An 18,683-nucleotide genomic window follows, 5' to 3' on the forward strand; every position below is an offset into this window, starting at 1 on the left:
GCAGTAATTTCAAAGAAGATGGAGTTTTGGAAAAGTTACGGCGCACGTAGCCCAACATGCGGTTAGCTTTGTTAGTAATGTATTCAATATGGCACGTCCAGTTAAGGTCAGTAGAAATATGAACACCCAGGTATTTATATGAAGTAACCGCTTCTAACGAAACGTTATTTAGGTAGTATACAGGCGGAGAGTTGGCACTTCTTGATATTCGCATAATTTTGCACTTATTTGTATTAAGTTCCATAAGCCATTCATTACTCCAACGAGAAATGTTAGAGAGGTCACGCTGAAGAATGTTAGCATCGTCGGGGGATTTTATTTCGCGGAAAACAACACAGTCATCAGCAAACAAAAGATTGTTAGATGATACAATGAAAGGGAGATCATTGATGTAAATAAGAAATAAAAGGGGTCCAAGCACTGACCCTTGTGGTACGCCCGAGTAAACTTCGCTGAAAGTGGAGTTAAAATTATTAGCGTAAACGAACTGCGATCGGTTAAGGAGAAAGTATGCAATCCATTTCAGAACATTGTAGTCGATATTCAGTTGGGTTAGCTTTAAATATAATAAGCGGTGACATACCTTGTCGAATGCTTTCGAGTAATCTAGGAAAATGCAGTCAGCTTCAGATGCGCGATCTAAAATATGGTGTAGTTTGATAGTGAAACTGGCAAGTTGTGTTTCGCAAGAAAATGACTTACGGAAACCATGCTGTGCGGGTGTAAAAAATGAATTAGACTCGAGAAAGTTCACAAGGTTAGTGAAGATTACATGTTCTAATAGTTTGCAACAAGTACTAGTGAGCGAGATGGGGCGATAATTTATAGGGGATGTTCTACTTCCTGACTTGAATAATGGAACCACCTTCCCGACTTTCCATTGTGTTGGCAGAGTGGAACTATCGAGAGTCTGCTGAAATAACTTTGTTAGTATTAAGGAACTGTAGACAATTGTATTTTTTAAAAATTTAGCATGTATGCAGTCAAAACCGGGCGATGAATGAAATTTAAGGACATCAATAAGTTTAGCAACACCAGATGAATCGATGAAAATTTTAGGCATAGTTGGGAAATTATACCGGAGTGGAACGGGATGTTTGGCGTTTGATGTGCGCGAGAAGTTCAGAACACAGGTTTCGTTAAGTTCTGATGCGCATAAATGAGCCGGAATAGGGTCACCCGACGCGTCAGTTAAGTTAATAGATTCTTCGGTATGCGGGTTGATGACGCGCCAAAATTTTTTAATGTTGGTAGATAGCATCGATGGTAAAGTGTTAGAGAGGAAGTTATCTTTTGCTTGCTTCAGCGCGGTTACATACGCATCAGCGGCAGTCTTGTATGCGTCCCAGTGTGCGTTACATTGTGATAGCCTGGCTGTACGATAACGGCGCTTTTTTCTGTTAGATAGGCGTCTTATATGGGCGGTATACCATGGGGCTTGAGGATTAGAAGTGATGGTGCGTCTTGGAAAATATTTTTGAGTTAGTTCGTGAACTTTGGCCGTGAACATATCCCAGTTAGTTTGCACAGAGCGTTCATTAAAGTTTCTGAAGAAGTTTTGAGTGAAAACTGATAATTCATTGTTAATGGCATCGAAGTCTGCTCTAATATAATCTAGTATGGTCTTTTTCTTTCTTGCAGGTTTAGGACAGGCAGTGTTAATGTTGAAAATGAGCAAAGAGTGATAACTTATGTTAGGTAAATAGGTGATGGCTGAAGCAAAGTCGGCTCGATTGGTTAGGATCAAATCTAAAGTGTTGGCTGTGTTGACAGAGATTCTGGTAGCGTTAGTGACTAATTGGGTAAGTGAAAAAACAGAGCATAAATCAAGAAAATCGCTGGCATCGGATGAAAATGGAGATAGGGTGGGAGGCTGGGTAAGCCAAGAAATACTCGGAAAGTTAAAATCACCTAGTAAAAACAAGGAACCCGATGGAAATCTGGTGTGTATTATGTTAAGTTCGCCATGAAGGTCGTTAATAAACGAGCATGGAGAAGAAGGAGGACGATAGCATACGCCGAATATTATTTTCTGATGGTCAAGAGTAACTGATGCCCAGACAGTTTCCAAGACGCTATTAGTGTAGATGCATGATGACGGTATGTCCTTCGAAATAGCAAGGAGTACGCCGCCTCCCCGTTGATTAGTTCGGTCATTGCGATATACTGCGAAGCGGTGTGCGTTGTGAAAGCACATGTACGCTTTCGCACACATGCAGCTCTCATTCACTCAAACAAATGCTCTTCTAGAGCTTTAGCAAAATTAGGGGACTGGAAGGTGGCCCCTGGACGACAGTTCCAGTCGGAAACGGTCCTCGGGAAAAAACTGTGTTTGAATGTTTCACTTCTTGCAAAAATTGGTTTCAGTAAATAACTTCCTGTGTGGTGTGTTCGTCTAGACGATAACTGTTTAAGTTCTGTGGGATGCGAAATGTTTAGTTGATGTGCTAAAAGGTTATGCAAAAACAACACACGGGACATTTTCCTACGTACTTGAAGTAGTTGGATGTTATTTGTTTTCATTAGTGTCGTAGGTGAATCAAGCCTTCTGTATTTGTTATAAATAAACCTAATCGCTTTCCTTTGCACCATCTCAAGCTGGTAAATGTCCTTCTTTATGAACGGGTCCCATAAGGCCGACGCGTACTCTAATTTTGATCTGATGAATGTTATGTATAACAGCATCCACCGTCGCTACGTTGTTGCAAACGAGCAAGTTGAAGGCGTCATCGGCAATGCCTTTGAGGATGTGGGCAACCTTGTCTGACTCAGTCATGTTAGTGTCAACTTTGCGGCACAGAGCCAAGACGTCCTGAATGTACGTGACATAGGGCTCTGTTTACGTCTGGACACGGCCGGAAAGCGCCTTCTGCGCGTCAAGTTGGTGACCGTAGGGGTTGCTGAACAAGTCTTGAAGCTGTGTCTTAAGTGAATCCCAACTGGTGAGCTCATCCTCGTGTGTGCGATATCAAACTCTAGGTGTGCCACCGAGGTAAAAGACAACGTAGGCGAGCATAATAGTAGGGTTCCACTGGTTATTGTGGCTGACGTGTTCATACAGGCTGATCCAGTCATCGACGTCTTCCCCATCTTTGGCCGAGAAGCCACCAGGATCACGGGGAGCGGGGAGAGTGATGTAGGTCGTCGAAGTGGCAGCAGGTGTCGGAGCCGGCGGAGTCGGCTTGTCGTCGCCGGCAGCCATGAAGGAAGGCTGGACGTACCGTCCACTGCGAAGCTCCATGACGAGGTACAGGGAACATCCACCTCCACCAGATATGTTACGTAGGAAGACGCAGACGAAAAGCTATATACAAGTAAATTTACAAGAAGATACGCTGCGCTTGGCCAAGAGGCAACAGCCCGCGCTAGCTTGTAATCGTTGTCGTCGTCTTCACACTGCTCGCCTTTTCGTGATCGCATGTATTGTTACGTTATGTACGGTACTTTTCTGCAATTTGATGTTCATGTGGGTGCAGTTGGCGTTTTGAAATACCGGAAAGGTATGAAAAAAGTATTCACGTTTACAAAAAGTGACCACCGAATCGAATAGGGCACAATTCGATGCATTACTACAAAGTTGCAAATATTCGAAAATTCCTATCCAATGTCGAAAGCTTCAAATATTGGTTTCGACGCGCACATACACACTGCATGCTTCAGCAGCCAGCAGAATATCATATATTGACAAAAGGTTGTTTAACTGGGCTAGTTGGTTCCTTCTTCGAGGATTGTAGCAGCAGAACTTAAGGAAAGCGGACACAGAAGGAACGACTAGACCAGGACGCAGCAGCACTGTCTATTGATTTCTTTACTGAAATTGTCACTGTTATTTATTTCCCCGCCATATCCCTTCCCTTATCTATCTGAGGCTGTCTCAAAAAGGTGACTTCTTTTCTTGTCAAGGAGACTGACGGTGTGCATATACATTGCGCTCATGCTTTACTTATCTAAAATGCCTTAAGAATTGCCCGAGTTAGCCTATCATCGTTCCTTTTCAGGACTTGCACTTAATGAAACTTGAGAGTGCCCATGCTTGCTTGGCTGTCTTATCCCTTTTAGTTCATTTCGATTTGACTGCGATTGCGTCAAAGGAGTAGTGCGCGCCATTCCCCTGTCCCGTGGAAAACAATACATAGGGCAAACAGGAAGTTGTCTTAATGATCTAACAAGAGAGCACGCATTATCACTTTCAGGGACCCTGGCAGCAATCTCGCCTTGCACTGCAAACGTTGCGAAATGAACAAGAAGGGACAAGATAGCCGAGTAAGCAAGTTCACCCCTAAATTTCATGAAGTGCAAGTCCTGAAAAGGAACGACGATAGACTAACTCGAAAGATTCTTGAGGCATTTGAGGTAAGTAAAACAGGAGCGCCATGTGTAAGCACACCATCAGTGGCCTTTTTGAGACATCCTCAGGGATATGAGAGAAGAGATATGGCGATGAAATAAATACCAGGGGTAATTTCAATGAAGACATCAGTTGACAGTGCAGCTGCGTCCTCTTATAGCCATTCCTTCTGTGTCTATATTTCTTAAGGTCCGCTGCCGCAATCCTCAAAGAATGAACTAACTAGCCTAGTTAAACACCTTTTTGACATTCCTTTTCAGCTCTCTGAGCGTTTCTACTTGTTTCCCGCATCTGCTTGACTCACGACAAATAGGCTTTCACATTGCCGTGTTCACTTGCCGGGCCTGCTTATTCTCTTGTTGCATATAGAAGAATGTTTTGGTAGAAGATGTTAGGTTGCTACTCGGGATGTTGTCGCCTTCTCAAGGACATGCAAGAAGAATAATGAAGATACTACGGTCTGAAATGTGGAAACAGATTCGCCTACTCACCAACTTCCTAAAGGTGAGATCCTCTGACGAAAAATCCTATCGTCTTCACTTGGCCAGCGCCAGTTTTAGCACTGAACACATGTGGAATAAGTGGTCCCTGCCAATCTTGAAGTCAACAGTACAAGGTCAAAAATAATACGAGTAGAGAAGCAAGAACCCAGTGGTCACAGTAGCACAGGTGGAGCTCTCACAACCTTCTAAGGAAGCACTGGAACTTGGTACAAAATTTGCGTTTCCCCCGAGACTAGACGCAGCAGGGATGCTTGCCATTATCAAACGAGTCGCAGCAAAGGCGAATGAAGAGGACGCTACCAGGGTTGTGGCTGAATAAGTAGATACACTGGATCATTCAAAAGAACGCAAACGCTATGTTAAAACTGTAAAGGAATTGAAAAAATAAAACTTAAGATTGTGCCTTTCAGACAAGGAAGAGGGATTTGTAGAATTCGATGCCAGCAGCTACGATACAAGAGCATTAGAAGCCAGCAACAAGAACTTCCGCAAGGTAAATAATAAAGACCTTACGGAACCGAAAAGAAAGGTCAAGATGCTTCTAGAAGAAATAAGCAATGGCAGCCAGCTGTACAACAAGCTTACAGCAGCAAAAACACGCTGTCGGTGTTGTTCAGTGCGACAACTCATAAAATTGGTATCCTCTTCCGTGCCATTTTATCGGAAGCAGGCACGTGACGATCGCTGCTTTCGGCGCACCTTTTCACGCAACTTTCCCAAGTTACAGTAGAAGATCCATTCATGATTATAAACTCTGAAGAACTAGCCTCTGGGCTAAGAATGTACGAAATGAATGATTGATAGGGGTTCCCGGCTGACATCGAAGAGCTGCATTATTTAATACTGCACGCAGATTCGATGAATGTGTTGAGAGAAACCATTAAGGAGCAAGGAGGCATTCTATTCAGGAACTTGGTAGGAATGTCTGGGGAATCCTTCCTGGAGCTGTTGAGCGCCTATCTTGCTGCCACAATCGCTGTACATGACGGTACCTTGTTTGTCCAAAAAAGAGGGGTCTGCATTGGATCAAAAGTATAGCACCAATCCTGAGTGACTCGTACTTGGCAGCATGAGACAAGAAAATTCAAGGATCCAACAAGGAAAGGCGCGGCACACGGATCTATTGACACGTGGACGACTTCTTGATGCTGTGACAAGCAGACAAGGCAAACGATTACGAACAACTTAAGGACACTGTACTGGAGTCCTTTCGATCAGCGCGTCCAGAGCTGAACTTATGTGATGAGCTTCCGAACCACAGTTCTCTACAGTTCCTCGACATTTTACTAGAATTCGAACCGGGACATCTATGCTGAAGGCACGAGCACAGAGCAAAGAAACCATTTCTTCCCTTCATGTCAAGCCATTCCAAGACTGTAAAAAGGGCAGCAGCGAGTGAAGCGTTTAGTTCAGCACTAAAGAAATTATGCGAGCATCAAACTGAACAAAGTTTTCAGCGGCAGTTAAGTAGGCGGATAAATGTAGGGTACCGAGTGTCAATGCTGTGCTAAATAACGGAAGGCCTTGTAGAGAAGAACAAAGAAAACAAAGCAAAAGTGGACCTGAAGTTCCGGATATCCAAAAATTATTGTGAAAAAATTCCGTATGTGCATAGGCTGACCAACAGTCTCATCAATATTGCTAAAAGACACGGCGTCCCAGTAGTGTGCTCAGCACCAAACAAGGGAAAAAATTTGTGCGCATGAGTGAACCAGGAGAAAAAGAAGCCACAATGTCAGATCACGCACAAGAGCAGATAATGCGATTGCGTCAAAGGAGTAGTGTGCACAATCCCCCTTTCCTATGGAAAACAATACATAGAGCAAACAAGAAGATACCTTAATGATCAAACAAGAGAGCACGAATCATCACTTTCAGGGACACCTGGCAGCAACCTGGCCTTGCATTGCAAACGTTGCGAAATGAACAATGGACAAGATAGCCAACTCAGCACGTGCACCCCCAAATTTCATGAAGTACAAGTCCTGAAAATGAACGATAGGCTAACTTGGGAGGTTCTTGAGGAAGTTGAGATAAGTAAAACAGGAGCGCAACGTGTACCCACATTGTCAGTCACCTTGACAAGAAAGGAAGACACCTTTTGAGACAGCCTTAGATAGATAAAAGAAGAGATAGGGCGACGAAATAAATGAGAGTTGGAATTTCAATTAACAAATCAGTTGGCAGTGCAGCTGCGTCCTCGTCTAGTTGTTCCTTCTGTGTCCGTGTTCTTTAAGTTCTGCTGCTACAATCCTCGAATCATATAGACCGTTTTTTCGTAGGCGCCGCCATATTGTGAACGCAGTGGCGCCGCCTATGAGCAGCGCCATACTGGCTTAGGTGAAAGCGGTCTTTTGCATGGCAGGTATACGCTCGGCGGTAGGTTCTAGCGTTTGTTTTCGCGGTCTTGCGGTCTGTTTAGTATGGCGTGCGTCTTCTACGTGGTAAACGGTTCTGTAAGACGTGCTGAAGTGGTTTAAGGCGTCATGGCCGGAATTTCTGCTGGCGGTGAGGTGGATGGAACACGCAGCGCGATGTGTGAGCGCGTATTTGAGCCTAGATACAATCAGCCTCGGAGATCCAATTGTGTATTTCTGAATGTTCCAATCACTAATGTGACATTGTTGCAGTATTATCCTCTATTCCTAAGCTGCGGTTTACGAACAGTGAAACATACGCGACGATCGTAACAGCGTGGGTAGCGTTCTGCTACGATAGGAGCTGTGCTGTTTGACAAGCGTTCAAACTGTTCGCTGCAGGTCACAGTGCTTGACTACTTGGTTGGATGGATGAGGTTTCCACCCATGAATAAAATAGTTTTGGCTAGTAATAGCAGCATACCTTACAGTTTGAATTAGGCTTGACCAGCAAAGCGACCGTTTACGAACTGCGCGAGTGTCCTAAGCAGTGGTAGGTGCTGGATTAGAGATATCTTTGTTCTATATAGCGCATGGTTCAAGCATACTGCATCAACGGTTATATACTTATAAACGTTGTGCGGCGTTAACGCGTTTTCTCTTGCTTTTTAGAGAAAGAGGACGATAACCGAATTTTTGTTTCGGTTGGGTTCCTTCAGTTCTCTACGACGCACTCACACGTATTACGGAAATTTTGCACTCAAAAATATCCATCGCATTCTTTTTATGCGAACCCTCTCATGTATGGCTGTATACAGGCCAAAAAAGCAATGCCCTAGCACACAGCTTATATATGTATCGCGCTGGCTCACCAACCGCAGTGATCGCTGTGTTGAGCAGCGCCATGGGCCCCATGCAGCAAGACTAGCGTAGATATGTGGTAATTTCAAGCATACTAGACTTTATATGCGTGAGAACGATGCCAGTGTATCACAAATATTTGATAGCGCCTGCCGCTTAGATGTTTCGTGGTTGCCTTAGGTTGGCCGTGCACGAGCATGCGCTCTTATGTTTTAGTCCCTATGCCAAGTGATCAGATAATGAGCAGATTTACTATTTAATGCTGGTAATACAGAGAGGCCGGTTTTGATTGTTGAATTAAAATCGATATAAGCAAAATAGTAAACAACACATGCATTCAACGCGACTGATAATGCGCGTACACCACGGCTGATTATGCACGTCACATTTTTGCGCCCTCAATACATATTTCTGCCTACAGTAGTTACCGGTGCACCGAAAGGCTTCCCTGACGACCTTATATGAACGGACATTGCGTAAATGTCACAAAAGAAGATCTAAAACATCTCTAAATCGTTCCGCAGCACGCGAAAGCAATACTTTCAAGCAGCGCCGCACCGGATCGCCCAAGCCAGAGAGGAGGAAAGGCTCCCCGCGCACCCTATCCTCCTCGCCTGATGAAACGGTCTATATTGACCACACCAGTTGTGTTGTCGTCTTCATGCTGTGTTACGTGCGTTACAAGAAAATCGAATTCCCTCGTCGATCGAAAGGCGAGAAATATATTCCTTAAAAGGCGAAGCTTGAGTGTTGTGGATGTGCTCGGACACGTAAATATTTTTACACGTAGTTGGCTCAGAGAACCCTGCAGCACCTATTGTGAACTTCAAAATGTATATTGTACGTAAAATTTTACTTTCTCATTGCTCAGCCATCATTCTGGAGCTCTATTTCGCCCTGCACCTGGCACGTTATGGGCCATGGAACCTCCGTGCACTCGGACCCCCGACTTCACAACAGTTCCCTAAAACAATGTCAATCGCTCTCAGATATAGGCGGCAAGTCTCTTAGACAACCTGCCTTTACAATGCAATAAGCCGGATTTCGTAGCGTTTGCAATTAGCTCCAACAGTGGCCTACGGGCCATTCTCAGAGCTAATTTCAGAAAAGGGTGGCTGTAGTCTATATATATATATATATATATATATATATATATATATATATATATATATATATATATATATATATATATATATATATATATATATATGTGTGTGTGTGTGTGTGTGTGTGTGTGTATTGCAACAGGTGTGTTCGTCTCAGCAACGTGGGCACGCGTCTAGAAAAGGGCCCCTAACACAAGGCAGCCACCACCCGAAAAACCGACATAGCGCGACACACAGTAACGTGAACTTCTTTCTTTGTGCTGGCACAGAACTGGCGCCGAAATGCTTCGGTGCAACACTCCCAGAGTAGAAAGGAACCAACATGGCGAGCTAGACAGAGGACAGCACAGGCGGGTCGTAGCACTGTTTAAGCGGTGCGACATGAACTGTTTCGCACGGTCGGAAACAACTGTCGGAAGCTGGCTCGACCGACTCGATGATATAGTTCACGGGCGACGTTTGCTCTAGGACTCTGTAAGGAACGTGGTATTTGGACAAGAGCTTCGTAGAAAGGCTGTAGATACTGGGCAGTGGATGCAGAGGCGACATGGCAAGATTTTTGACGACACTGGCCTTGCGTGGTAAATGAACGCGCCAGTTGACGGCTTTCTTCTGCATTAGCAGCCGCTTCAGAAATTGGTTTCGCTTCAGAAACATCAGGACGGTATGGCAGAATTGTGTCTATGCATTATGATGGTTCACGTCCAGAGAGAAGAAAGAAATGTGAGAAACCAGTGGTAGCTTGGGCCGCAGAGTTGTAAGCGTAGGTCATGAATGGAAGTACCCAGTCCCTATTCGTGTGATCGTCGGACACGTGCATCGCTAGCATGTGGGCAAAGGTACGATTGAAATGTTCCGTCATGCCATTAGTTTGAGGATGGTAGGCTGAGGCGGTGCGAAGTGCAATCTGACATTCCCTTAGGAGGGCTTCCACAAAGTTTGAGATAAACACGCCACGGTCGCTTAACAATTCACGTGGTGCACCATGCCGCAGAATGACGTGATGAAGAAGGAAGTAAGCAACGTCTTTCGGGGTCGCGGTTGGCAGCGCCGGTACTCCAGCATACCGTGTGAGGCGGTCAACGGCGACAATGACCCACCAGTTGCCGTCAGGAGCGTTCGGATGGGGACCGAAAAGATTGACTCCAACGTGGTCAAACAGTCGGGCAATGGCTGGGGGCGAGGGCAAGGCGATGGCTGTAGAGGACCGGCGGTGCTGTGAGGAGGTGTCTCGCGGCGCTGACAGGTAGGCCATGACCAAACATACGGCCGAACGTAGCAATGCATGCCGCGCCAGTAGTACCGTAGGCGAAGACGAGAGAACGTCCTGAATGTGCCAGCGTGGCCACATTGAGAGTCGTCGGGGAAAACGCTGCAAATGTCCGAGTGCAGATGACGAGGAATGACAAGGAGCCACCTGTGGCCGTCGGTTAAGTAATTGCGACCGTACAACGAGCCTTCGCGAACGGCAAAGTGTGGAGCTTGACGACGAAGTGTGCTTGAGGGCAAGTCAGGCGAAGATCGAGTCATATAGTCAGGCAGCCAAGCAATCCAGGGGTCTTTGCGCTGTTCCGCCGGCATGTCGCTGATGGCAAGGGTTGAAAACGCGTAGGTGGAAGTGGTTGACCAGACAGGTTCAGAAGGTAGGGGCGAGTGGGAGAAGGCGTGAGCGTCCGAGTGTTTTCTTCCCGAGCGATGACACGAACATCATAATCTTGAAGGCGTAAAGCCCCACGCACAAGGCGTTCAGTGGGATCTTTCAACGTCGATAACCAACACTGGGCATGGTGATCGGTGACAATGTCAAACTGACGACCGTAAAGCTAAGTGCGAAATTACAGAGCGAGACACAGATGCACGTCCACTTCTTTCTCGGTGCTGGCACAGAACTGGCGACGAAGTGCACCGGTACATATATATATATATATATATATATATATATATATATATATATATATATATATATATATATATATATATATATATATATATATATATATATATATAAACAACTTGTTCTTAATGCTTCGTTTGGCGTATTATTGCAGTAGAGCCATTTCACAAGAACAACTAATGAGAGCGATAAGCATCTTAATGAAATTTTCGCAGCAAGCATCCTTCTGGCACGGATTATTAATGCTCACGCCGACATCAAGATTTCGGTGCCGTTTGAAATAAAATGCCCGTCACAACTAATTGCTAAGGAAATGTTACGCTTCAAACGAAGCATTATGCAACATCTTCCATGTTGACTTTGTCGGCATTTCAGTAACGCAAAATTTATGGACAGACATGACACTCCGTATTGCACTAGCAGCCGATTTATTCAAAGCTTCTATAGCGTGCCGTATCCCAGCCCCAATTTTTCACGATTCCCGCGGTTTAAAAAAATGCACTTAAGCGTGATAGCAAAAAGCAGCCGAAACACCCAAACTAAAGAAAAGACGGCTCACGAAGGGAACAAGGTGGCCGCGGCAGCCGAGGGAACCGGGGACGGCTGTGTCTTGGTAGTGGCGTCACTCGTGAGACTGCGCCTCTATAACTTCTGGCGCTAATAAAATATTTAGCATATAAAATAAAAGGTTTAGTAATAGTGATCTTCGTCAAAGCTGGCAATACAGCTCTATGCATGCAACTAATAAGTACTGTGTTGCCGCTATTGGCGTCGAGTAATCACTTCGTGTAGGCGAACTGAAATTGCGCAAGTCAGGTTCCACTTGCACGAGGTATGAAAATGTAGTACACGTGATTGTGTTCAGCGCAGCACGCGTGAAGTTTTCGAATGATTGGGCATTGCTTCTTTTCCCTCTCGCTCGTGTTTTGCGCGGTGCTTAATTCTGGTAGTGCTTTTGTGTCTTTAAGTTTGTGACTTCTGTGTTTACAGACGCTCTGGCTACCTGCACATTGCAATTACACGAGTTGCCCAGTAAGCGCCCTGCTAAATCTACTAGCCCGGATTCTTGCTAGAAGAGCCAAATAATATGGCCGCAAAACCTATCTCAAGATAACTGTACACGGTAATACGTTAGAATTAAATCTATATTAGCGACACAATCTATCACCACCTTCGAGTCGAGTTATGTACGAGGAATGTACTTTAGCGGGACTCCTATTTCCTGATTCCCTAGCAACACTCGGTGCCATCTAGCGCCGCCGCCGCGAAGCCTTCGCATCGCCTACGAAAGGCATGGCGTACTGGTGCGTGCGAACGCTGGAAAACGCGCCATACAACAACTGGGCTACTCTCTCGCGCTTCGGATGGATGGATGGATGGATGGATGGATGGATGGATGGATGGATGGATGGATGGATGGATGGATGGATGGATGGATGGATGGATGGATGGACGGACGGACGGACGGACGGACGGACGGACGGACGGACGGACGGACGGACGGACGGATGGACGGACGGACGGACGGATGGACGGACGGACGGACGGATGGACGGACGGGCGGACGGACGGACGGATGTTATGAGCGGCTCCTTAGGACTGGGCTGGTGGGCTGCGCCACAAAGCTCTTGCTATTATAGTGCCTAATGTCCTAACTAGGTTTAAAAAAAGAAAAAGAGCACGATGAACTCCTACTCCGTCCTACTCCGTCCTACTCCGATGTTATGAGCGGCTCCTTAGGACTGGGCTGGTGGGCTGCGCCACAAAGCTCTTACTATTATAGTGCCTAATGTCCTAACTAGGTTTAAAAAACGAAAAAGAGCACGATGAACTCCTACAACCAAATTTCCTGAGCGCCTACTCTGAACTTTGCTTTTGTTCGTCTCCGTTTTTTCTCGTTTCCCTACTTTTCTTCCATCAATCCTCCAAACGCCTCTTACCAATCCCTAATGCAGACTTGTTTACGTGCCCCGTGCTCTCGCTGAACTCAAGGGCTTCAAGGAGGCCAGTGGTGCCTAAATGAACCACGGGGCTGACGTCTTCACATTGTAATAAAACATTCTCAATCGTTTCCCTGGCTTTACCATAGCAAGCACATCCTTCTTGTTCCTTCTTATATCTCGCTTTATAGGTGCCTGTTCTGAGGCATCCTGATCTCGCTTCGAAAAGTAATGAGCTTCCCTTTGAGCTGTCATAAATTTACTTCTTTCTGGACACACTGCGCCGTCGAGTGGCACTGCCCATAAATCAGGGCGTTGCTTCCAAGACGAGAAGTGTGGCATGCCCGTGGCTGTAAACGTTGAGAGTCGTTCCCTCACTTGCCGCGCACTCAGTGGCCCATATTGAGGGATCAAAGTTCGCGCGCGGTTCACCGAAGAACAGCGCAAAGCCAGCGCAAAGAGTTGGTGCGAAAGGCATTCCCTAAAAAGCGGCAGGAACCCAGCGCACTTGTGGCGCAGCCTGCTAACGCGTGGGGTTCCTGTCCTCGAGGAATCCTTGTGACGTGGGCTTATTTCCACTCAGCATCGGAGAAATTTAATTGATCTTTTTCGTGATTGTAGAGTGGCAGATTCTTAGTGGCACATACTTAGTTACCCAAGCTGACGTCAAATACGTTCATTGAACAGTGGCACATACCTACTGGCACACACCCAGTATTCGAGTTGGCGTTCAGTCGCACATACAACATATGGCGCGCCGCGGCGATGTTATCGGCCGTGGAATTTACACGCAACATCATGGCGACGCTGACGGCAAGATGCGCCTGGATTGTCCATATGACTGCTATCGCAATAAAACAAACGCGCGTTCTATTCAATAGCGGCAGCTACAGCATAGAGGGTGGAGGTCTTGGCCTGTCTCTACCGCTGGTGGGCTGCTGTAAATATGTTCAGCAGCCAATAGGGTGAGCCAACATCCTTGCCACTGTTCCATTTTGGTCCCTCGGTTGGCTGATGGAGCAAATCTCTGCCGTGCTCTCTTAACCATTACGTGAATAATTGGCAATAATATGTGCTCCATCTGCTCCGGCACAAATAACATGTCAAAGCAATTTTTTCAGCAGTACAAGTTGAAATTCAACTTTCGTCATTATTGCGCTTTCTCGTCACACGTTTTTTCTTTATTTTTACTCGATTTGGAGAGGGGCGGAAGACGGTTATATTGCTTATCTGTGGCAGAGGAACCCATCCATGATGAAGTAATGCAGCGCAATTGACAAATACAAACTGAAGGATAGCACGGAGGTTGACCCCTACTTCACCATGCAACCTTAGCAACTCTCACAAATGTTGGGCTTGCTACAACAACCCGTGGTGTATTCCATTCTGATGCATAATGTATTTTTTAGTTGCTAAAGTGCTTTTAAATTACGAGGTGCGCTGGTATAACAGAGCAGCCGTTTGACACAGAAAACATTTGCGGCAGTAGGCTTAACAGACATCATGAGACACTTTTCGAATCGAAGCTAGCATTGCATTTAAGCGCACATTTGAACAAAGCTGCCATGCTGATAAGTAATACAGAAGTATTTGTTTTTTGGGAGGGGAGGCGTCTATTTTGCTAGTCGCAGTGAAAATAAGATGGACCGATATCTAGAAGCAGCCGGCCCGTTGCCTCATCAGTGTTGGCCTCTGTTTACCACGGGAGTTTTATTTTATTTGCACACTGCCTTGCGCCAACTGCCGAAAGCAGAACCAAAATACCTAGAGTGTTTTTGGCGTTGCTATTGTTACGTATCACTATTAAACCATTGCTTGCCCTATAGGAGCGAACAGCAGTAGGAGGGAACCAAGAAGCAAGGGTGAAAAGCACCTTCGCTATGCTGTTGAGAGAGCTATGCTGTCGAGCGTACCACTCAGTTTTGCCGTAGCGGCAGTTACATGGCGCTGGGCGCTTCGCGACAAATCGATATATGGTGCTGGACAGTTAAATAATTTTGTTCTCTTGAGGTTCGGGCGCTGTGTAGCTGCACCCACGCCCATATAAAATGGTATAACGAGAAAACGTCATCCTTCTCCTCAAGGTACCATTCTGCCGCCTATAAGCGTACATTATTTATTTTTATTTTTATTCAAAAGAACCTTACAGGCCCTATGGAAGGGCATAAAGTAAGGGGGGCACATTAAACAGTAAAAGGTATAAAAAGTACAAATTTCTAATAGGAACAAAGCTATAAAAAGATTACCATGTTACACAATATTGAAGGCACTAGGAATACAAAGCAATATCTAAAGGCACACGAACACTTGTTACTGTTAACAGAGCAAAGGAATACCGTTTATGAAAATGATATACAACATGGCAAAAATGCACGATAACATACACTAGATTGGTCACTCGTGAACGGTATTAAATGGGAAAAGCATGAGTAACTGAGAGCGGAACGTGTCGGGATTAGATATGGAGGCTATGGTATCAGGGAGGTCATTCCAGAGACGGATGGCACGTGGTAGTGCCGATGAATTAAATGCATTTGTTTTACCGTATATGCGCATGAAACTGAACTGATTATGTAATCTGCGTGAAAAAGAGTGCGGTATTTGTAGCGTATTAGTACGTTAGTGTGATCCCATGTGCTACAAGTAGTAGCCTTGTTTAGCGATACGTTTGAAATACGTCACCCCGCTCATTCAGTCAACGGATAATTTCGCGGTTATCACCAGTTCTGTTGATGCATTTGTGTCCATCCAATAGTTAATCTTGGCAAAACATTTGGACACTACAAAAATTTCTCTCATCCTTTTCACCTTCTTGCCTTTCCAGTGTCATTTGTCTATCTCCATTGCTCTCCGAAAGACCTACGCATAGCCCGAGATAAATGCAGCCTCGAAATAAGAAAATAATCTACACGAGGCGTAAAGCCCAGCAAGAGAATAAAAATCAGCTTAGGAGATAACGTACTCTTTGAATCCGACAGCGATGTTTACGGCGAAGACAATGGTTGGCGAGTACGCGCTGACGACACTGGACAGCGGGAGCACATACCTATTTGTCGTAGACTCGCCATCGCCCTGCGAAAAGAAGAGAATTGTGATACTTGTGTCCTTTAGGTTCCCCATAGAGTCACCTAAATACATGTAAAGTGCATGACACATCTCTACACCGGGTATTACTTCATAGAAATAGCCTATGTGCGAGGTCATTACAAAATAACATTAGTCAGCCCCCACGACCTTCTCCAGGGTAGAATTTGATCGCTAGGAAACATTTTAGCAACCATAAATACTACATAAGTGACATTTCTTTCACCATGAATAGGTGAGAGTGAGCCTCTATGGTGACGCCGTCACCACCAAGGTTCACTGTCACCCAACTTATGAATGTATTCAGGGCATCCTTGGTGCATCGGTGCTTTCCGTTGACCTTTGCCTTAAGGACGTCGTCACAAAAGTAATTTTCAAACAGGTTTCTGTCGAAAATGAAGGGAAGCTACAAATTCAAAGACCAGTAAGACGGCGCACCCGCTGTGGTGGCTTCGCGGCTACGGTGTTGCGCTGCTAAGCTAGAGGACGCGGTATCCGGGCCGCAGATGCCGCATTTCGATGTGAGCGAAATTCGAAAACGACCATGTTGCTTGCCTGGCGTGCACGTCAGATATCCCGTGGCGCTCAAAATTAATCCGAGGTCCTCCACTACGGCATGCCTCATAATAAAATCGCCGTTTTGGCACGTAAAACTCCAGAATTCTTTCATTCTGCAATGAAGGAGCGCGCCACGCAGAGCTGCGCTGCCGAATTGCCAGCGCTATGCTGGCGATCGGCGAGATTCAGTGAGACGGCGCCTTGTCAAAAAGCCACGAGTGGGTGTCCCTTGCCTTGTACACCGCGGCCGAACGCCGCTGGAAAGTGTGTCTCCTTCTAACGGCCGCCTTGTACATCCAGGGCTTCGCAGCCATATTCAAAGCGTTGTCATAACAGTCAGAGCTCATCCTCGGACTATATTCAAAAATTCGGGGCGCGGTGACTTCACCCAAAGTGATGGCCACAGCCGCCACCAGCATTGCAGAGACCCTGTGCGTGACCTTTCGAACTCGGGCTCATGCTGCAATATCAAGCGGTCGTTTCGGTTGTTCAGCGCACTGTCCCAAATGAAGTCGCCCTAGTCAGAGAAAAGCGCTGGTGTGCTTCGGAACTGCGGGGTGCATGGACATTCAAGTTGGCGATCTCTTGGCTGAAAAAAGTGCGCATCGCATGCCTTCGCACAGTCCCCGACTAACCGAGGCCTTCACCACCCTCTCTGCTTTTTTCGAGGCAATAAAGGCTGGGTTCGGTGTCTAGGTTGATTTTTTTCCCTTGAATTGCTCCAAGAATGCCGCCCTTCCTTTGCGATCAGTTGGTTTTTAATGCCTGGTTCAGTCCGCAATGACATCTTCCTGCATGTCACACGCCCTAAATATCTTGCCCTGGCACTTTCGTTTTCTTCAAGCCAAACGATACACTAATTTGCTGGGCTTGCCGTCCGGCGCAAAACGATTTACGTATTGCCACTCTTCTGCCAAATTGGCTCCTAAACATTTGAGCCAATCTCACGATACCTATAGTTCCATTGGTCGCATTCGAATGACACTTCAATCGAAATGCGGCTAGTTCATTTCGCTGCATTGCTGCGAGGCTGAATGTGAAAAAAAAAATCAAGGGCACTTAGTTATTCCCTCGTAGATGAATTCGAAAGCATTAGGAGCACCGCGCAGAACTTATGCTCTTTCAGTCATCGCAATTTAACTCCGTCTTAATGAAAAGCAAAGTCGAGGCTCCGACCCCCTCCGAAAATTGTCGGGTCCGGTGTTTTAATTAACTCGATGTTAATGAAGCGTGCTTCAACTACGTTTTATTTAATACCAAAGCTCATGCTTTCCACTATTACCAAAAGACGAGAGTTCGGAGGCCTTATTTCACTCCTCGTTAAATAGCTGCCCCTTAATTAGCTCGGCCTAAACTAACACCAAAGGTCATGGGTTTGAGTGCCTTAATTAACTTCCACATAACGAATACCAAAGGTCGTGGATACGACTACCACCAGAGGTCGAGCGTCGACTCATACTAAATTCGTAGATTCGAGTGTCTTAGTTAAACCAGTCTCAATAACTGTGTCCTAATAAACTTTGCCCTAATAAACACCAAAGGTTGTGAGTTCGACTTCCACCGAAGGTCGAGGGCTCGTATCCTTCACTACCACCATAGCTATTGAGTTCGATTACCCAATTAATAAATACCTATGCCCTAACTCACCTTACTACAGGTGAGTTCGGGCACAGTTAGGGCCAAATGTAGTTAGGTTATGTAGCAAATGTAGCTAGTTAGGGCAAAATGTAGTTGATTGATTTATAGCTTTACATGAAGAGGCTTTGCAGTGCTGCTTTCGAGTATATGAAGATTGCCCATTGTCGTGGAAGTTGCTGAAGTATGCATTTCAGCAAGATAAGCAACATTGGCGTGTTCATGAGAGGTTAATTGTCGTGATATTACGGTGTATTTCGTCCAGGTAACCTGGCTTCGCAGTCTGCTGGCATCGCGGTGTGCTGACGTGTTTCATCACTTCCATATATAAAGGAACGTCTAGCTACTTGCATTCCATATAAAACTAGTTTTGTCCAAATAAACGCAAAATTGCACA

General features: G+C 45.7%; 1 protein-coding gene across 4 annotated transcripts in view; it reads right to left on the bottom strand.

Moving 5' to 3' along the window:
- The window catches only part of LOC135920597 (uncharacterized), a 214,307-nt gene that overhangs the window by 178,445 nt on the left and 17,179 nt on the right, over positions 1–18,683 (bottom strand). For all 4 annotated transcript variants that reach the window (XM_070536206.1, XM_070536204.1, XM_070536205.1 and 1 more), the window contains exon 3: positions 15,972–16,081. In XM_070536206.1, the coding sequence (XP_070392307.1) occupies positions 15,972–16,081 (110 nt within the window). The remainder of the gene's footprint in view (positions 1–15,971; positions 16,082–18,683) is intronic.

Source organism: Dermacentor albipictus, chromosome 3, assembly GCF_038994185.2.
Source record: "Dermacentor albipictus isolate Rhodes 1998 colony chromosome 3, USDA_Dalb.pri_finalv2, whole genome shotgun sequence".
Classification (NCBI taxonomy): Eukaryota; Metazoa; Arthropoda; class Arachnida; order Ixodida; family Ixodidae; genus Dermacentor; species Dermacentor albipictus.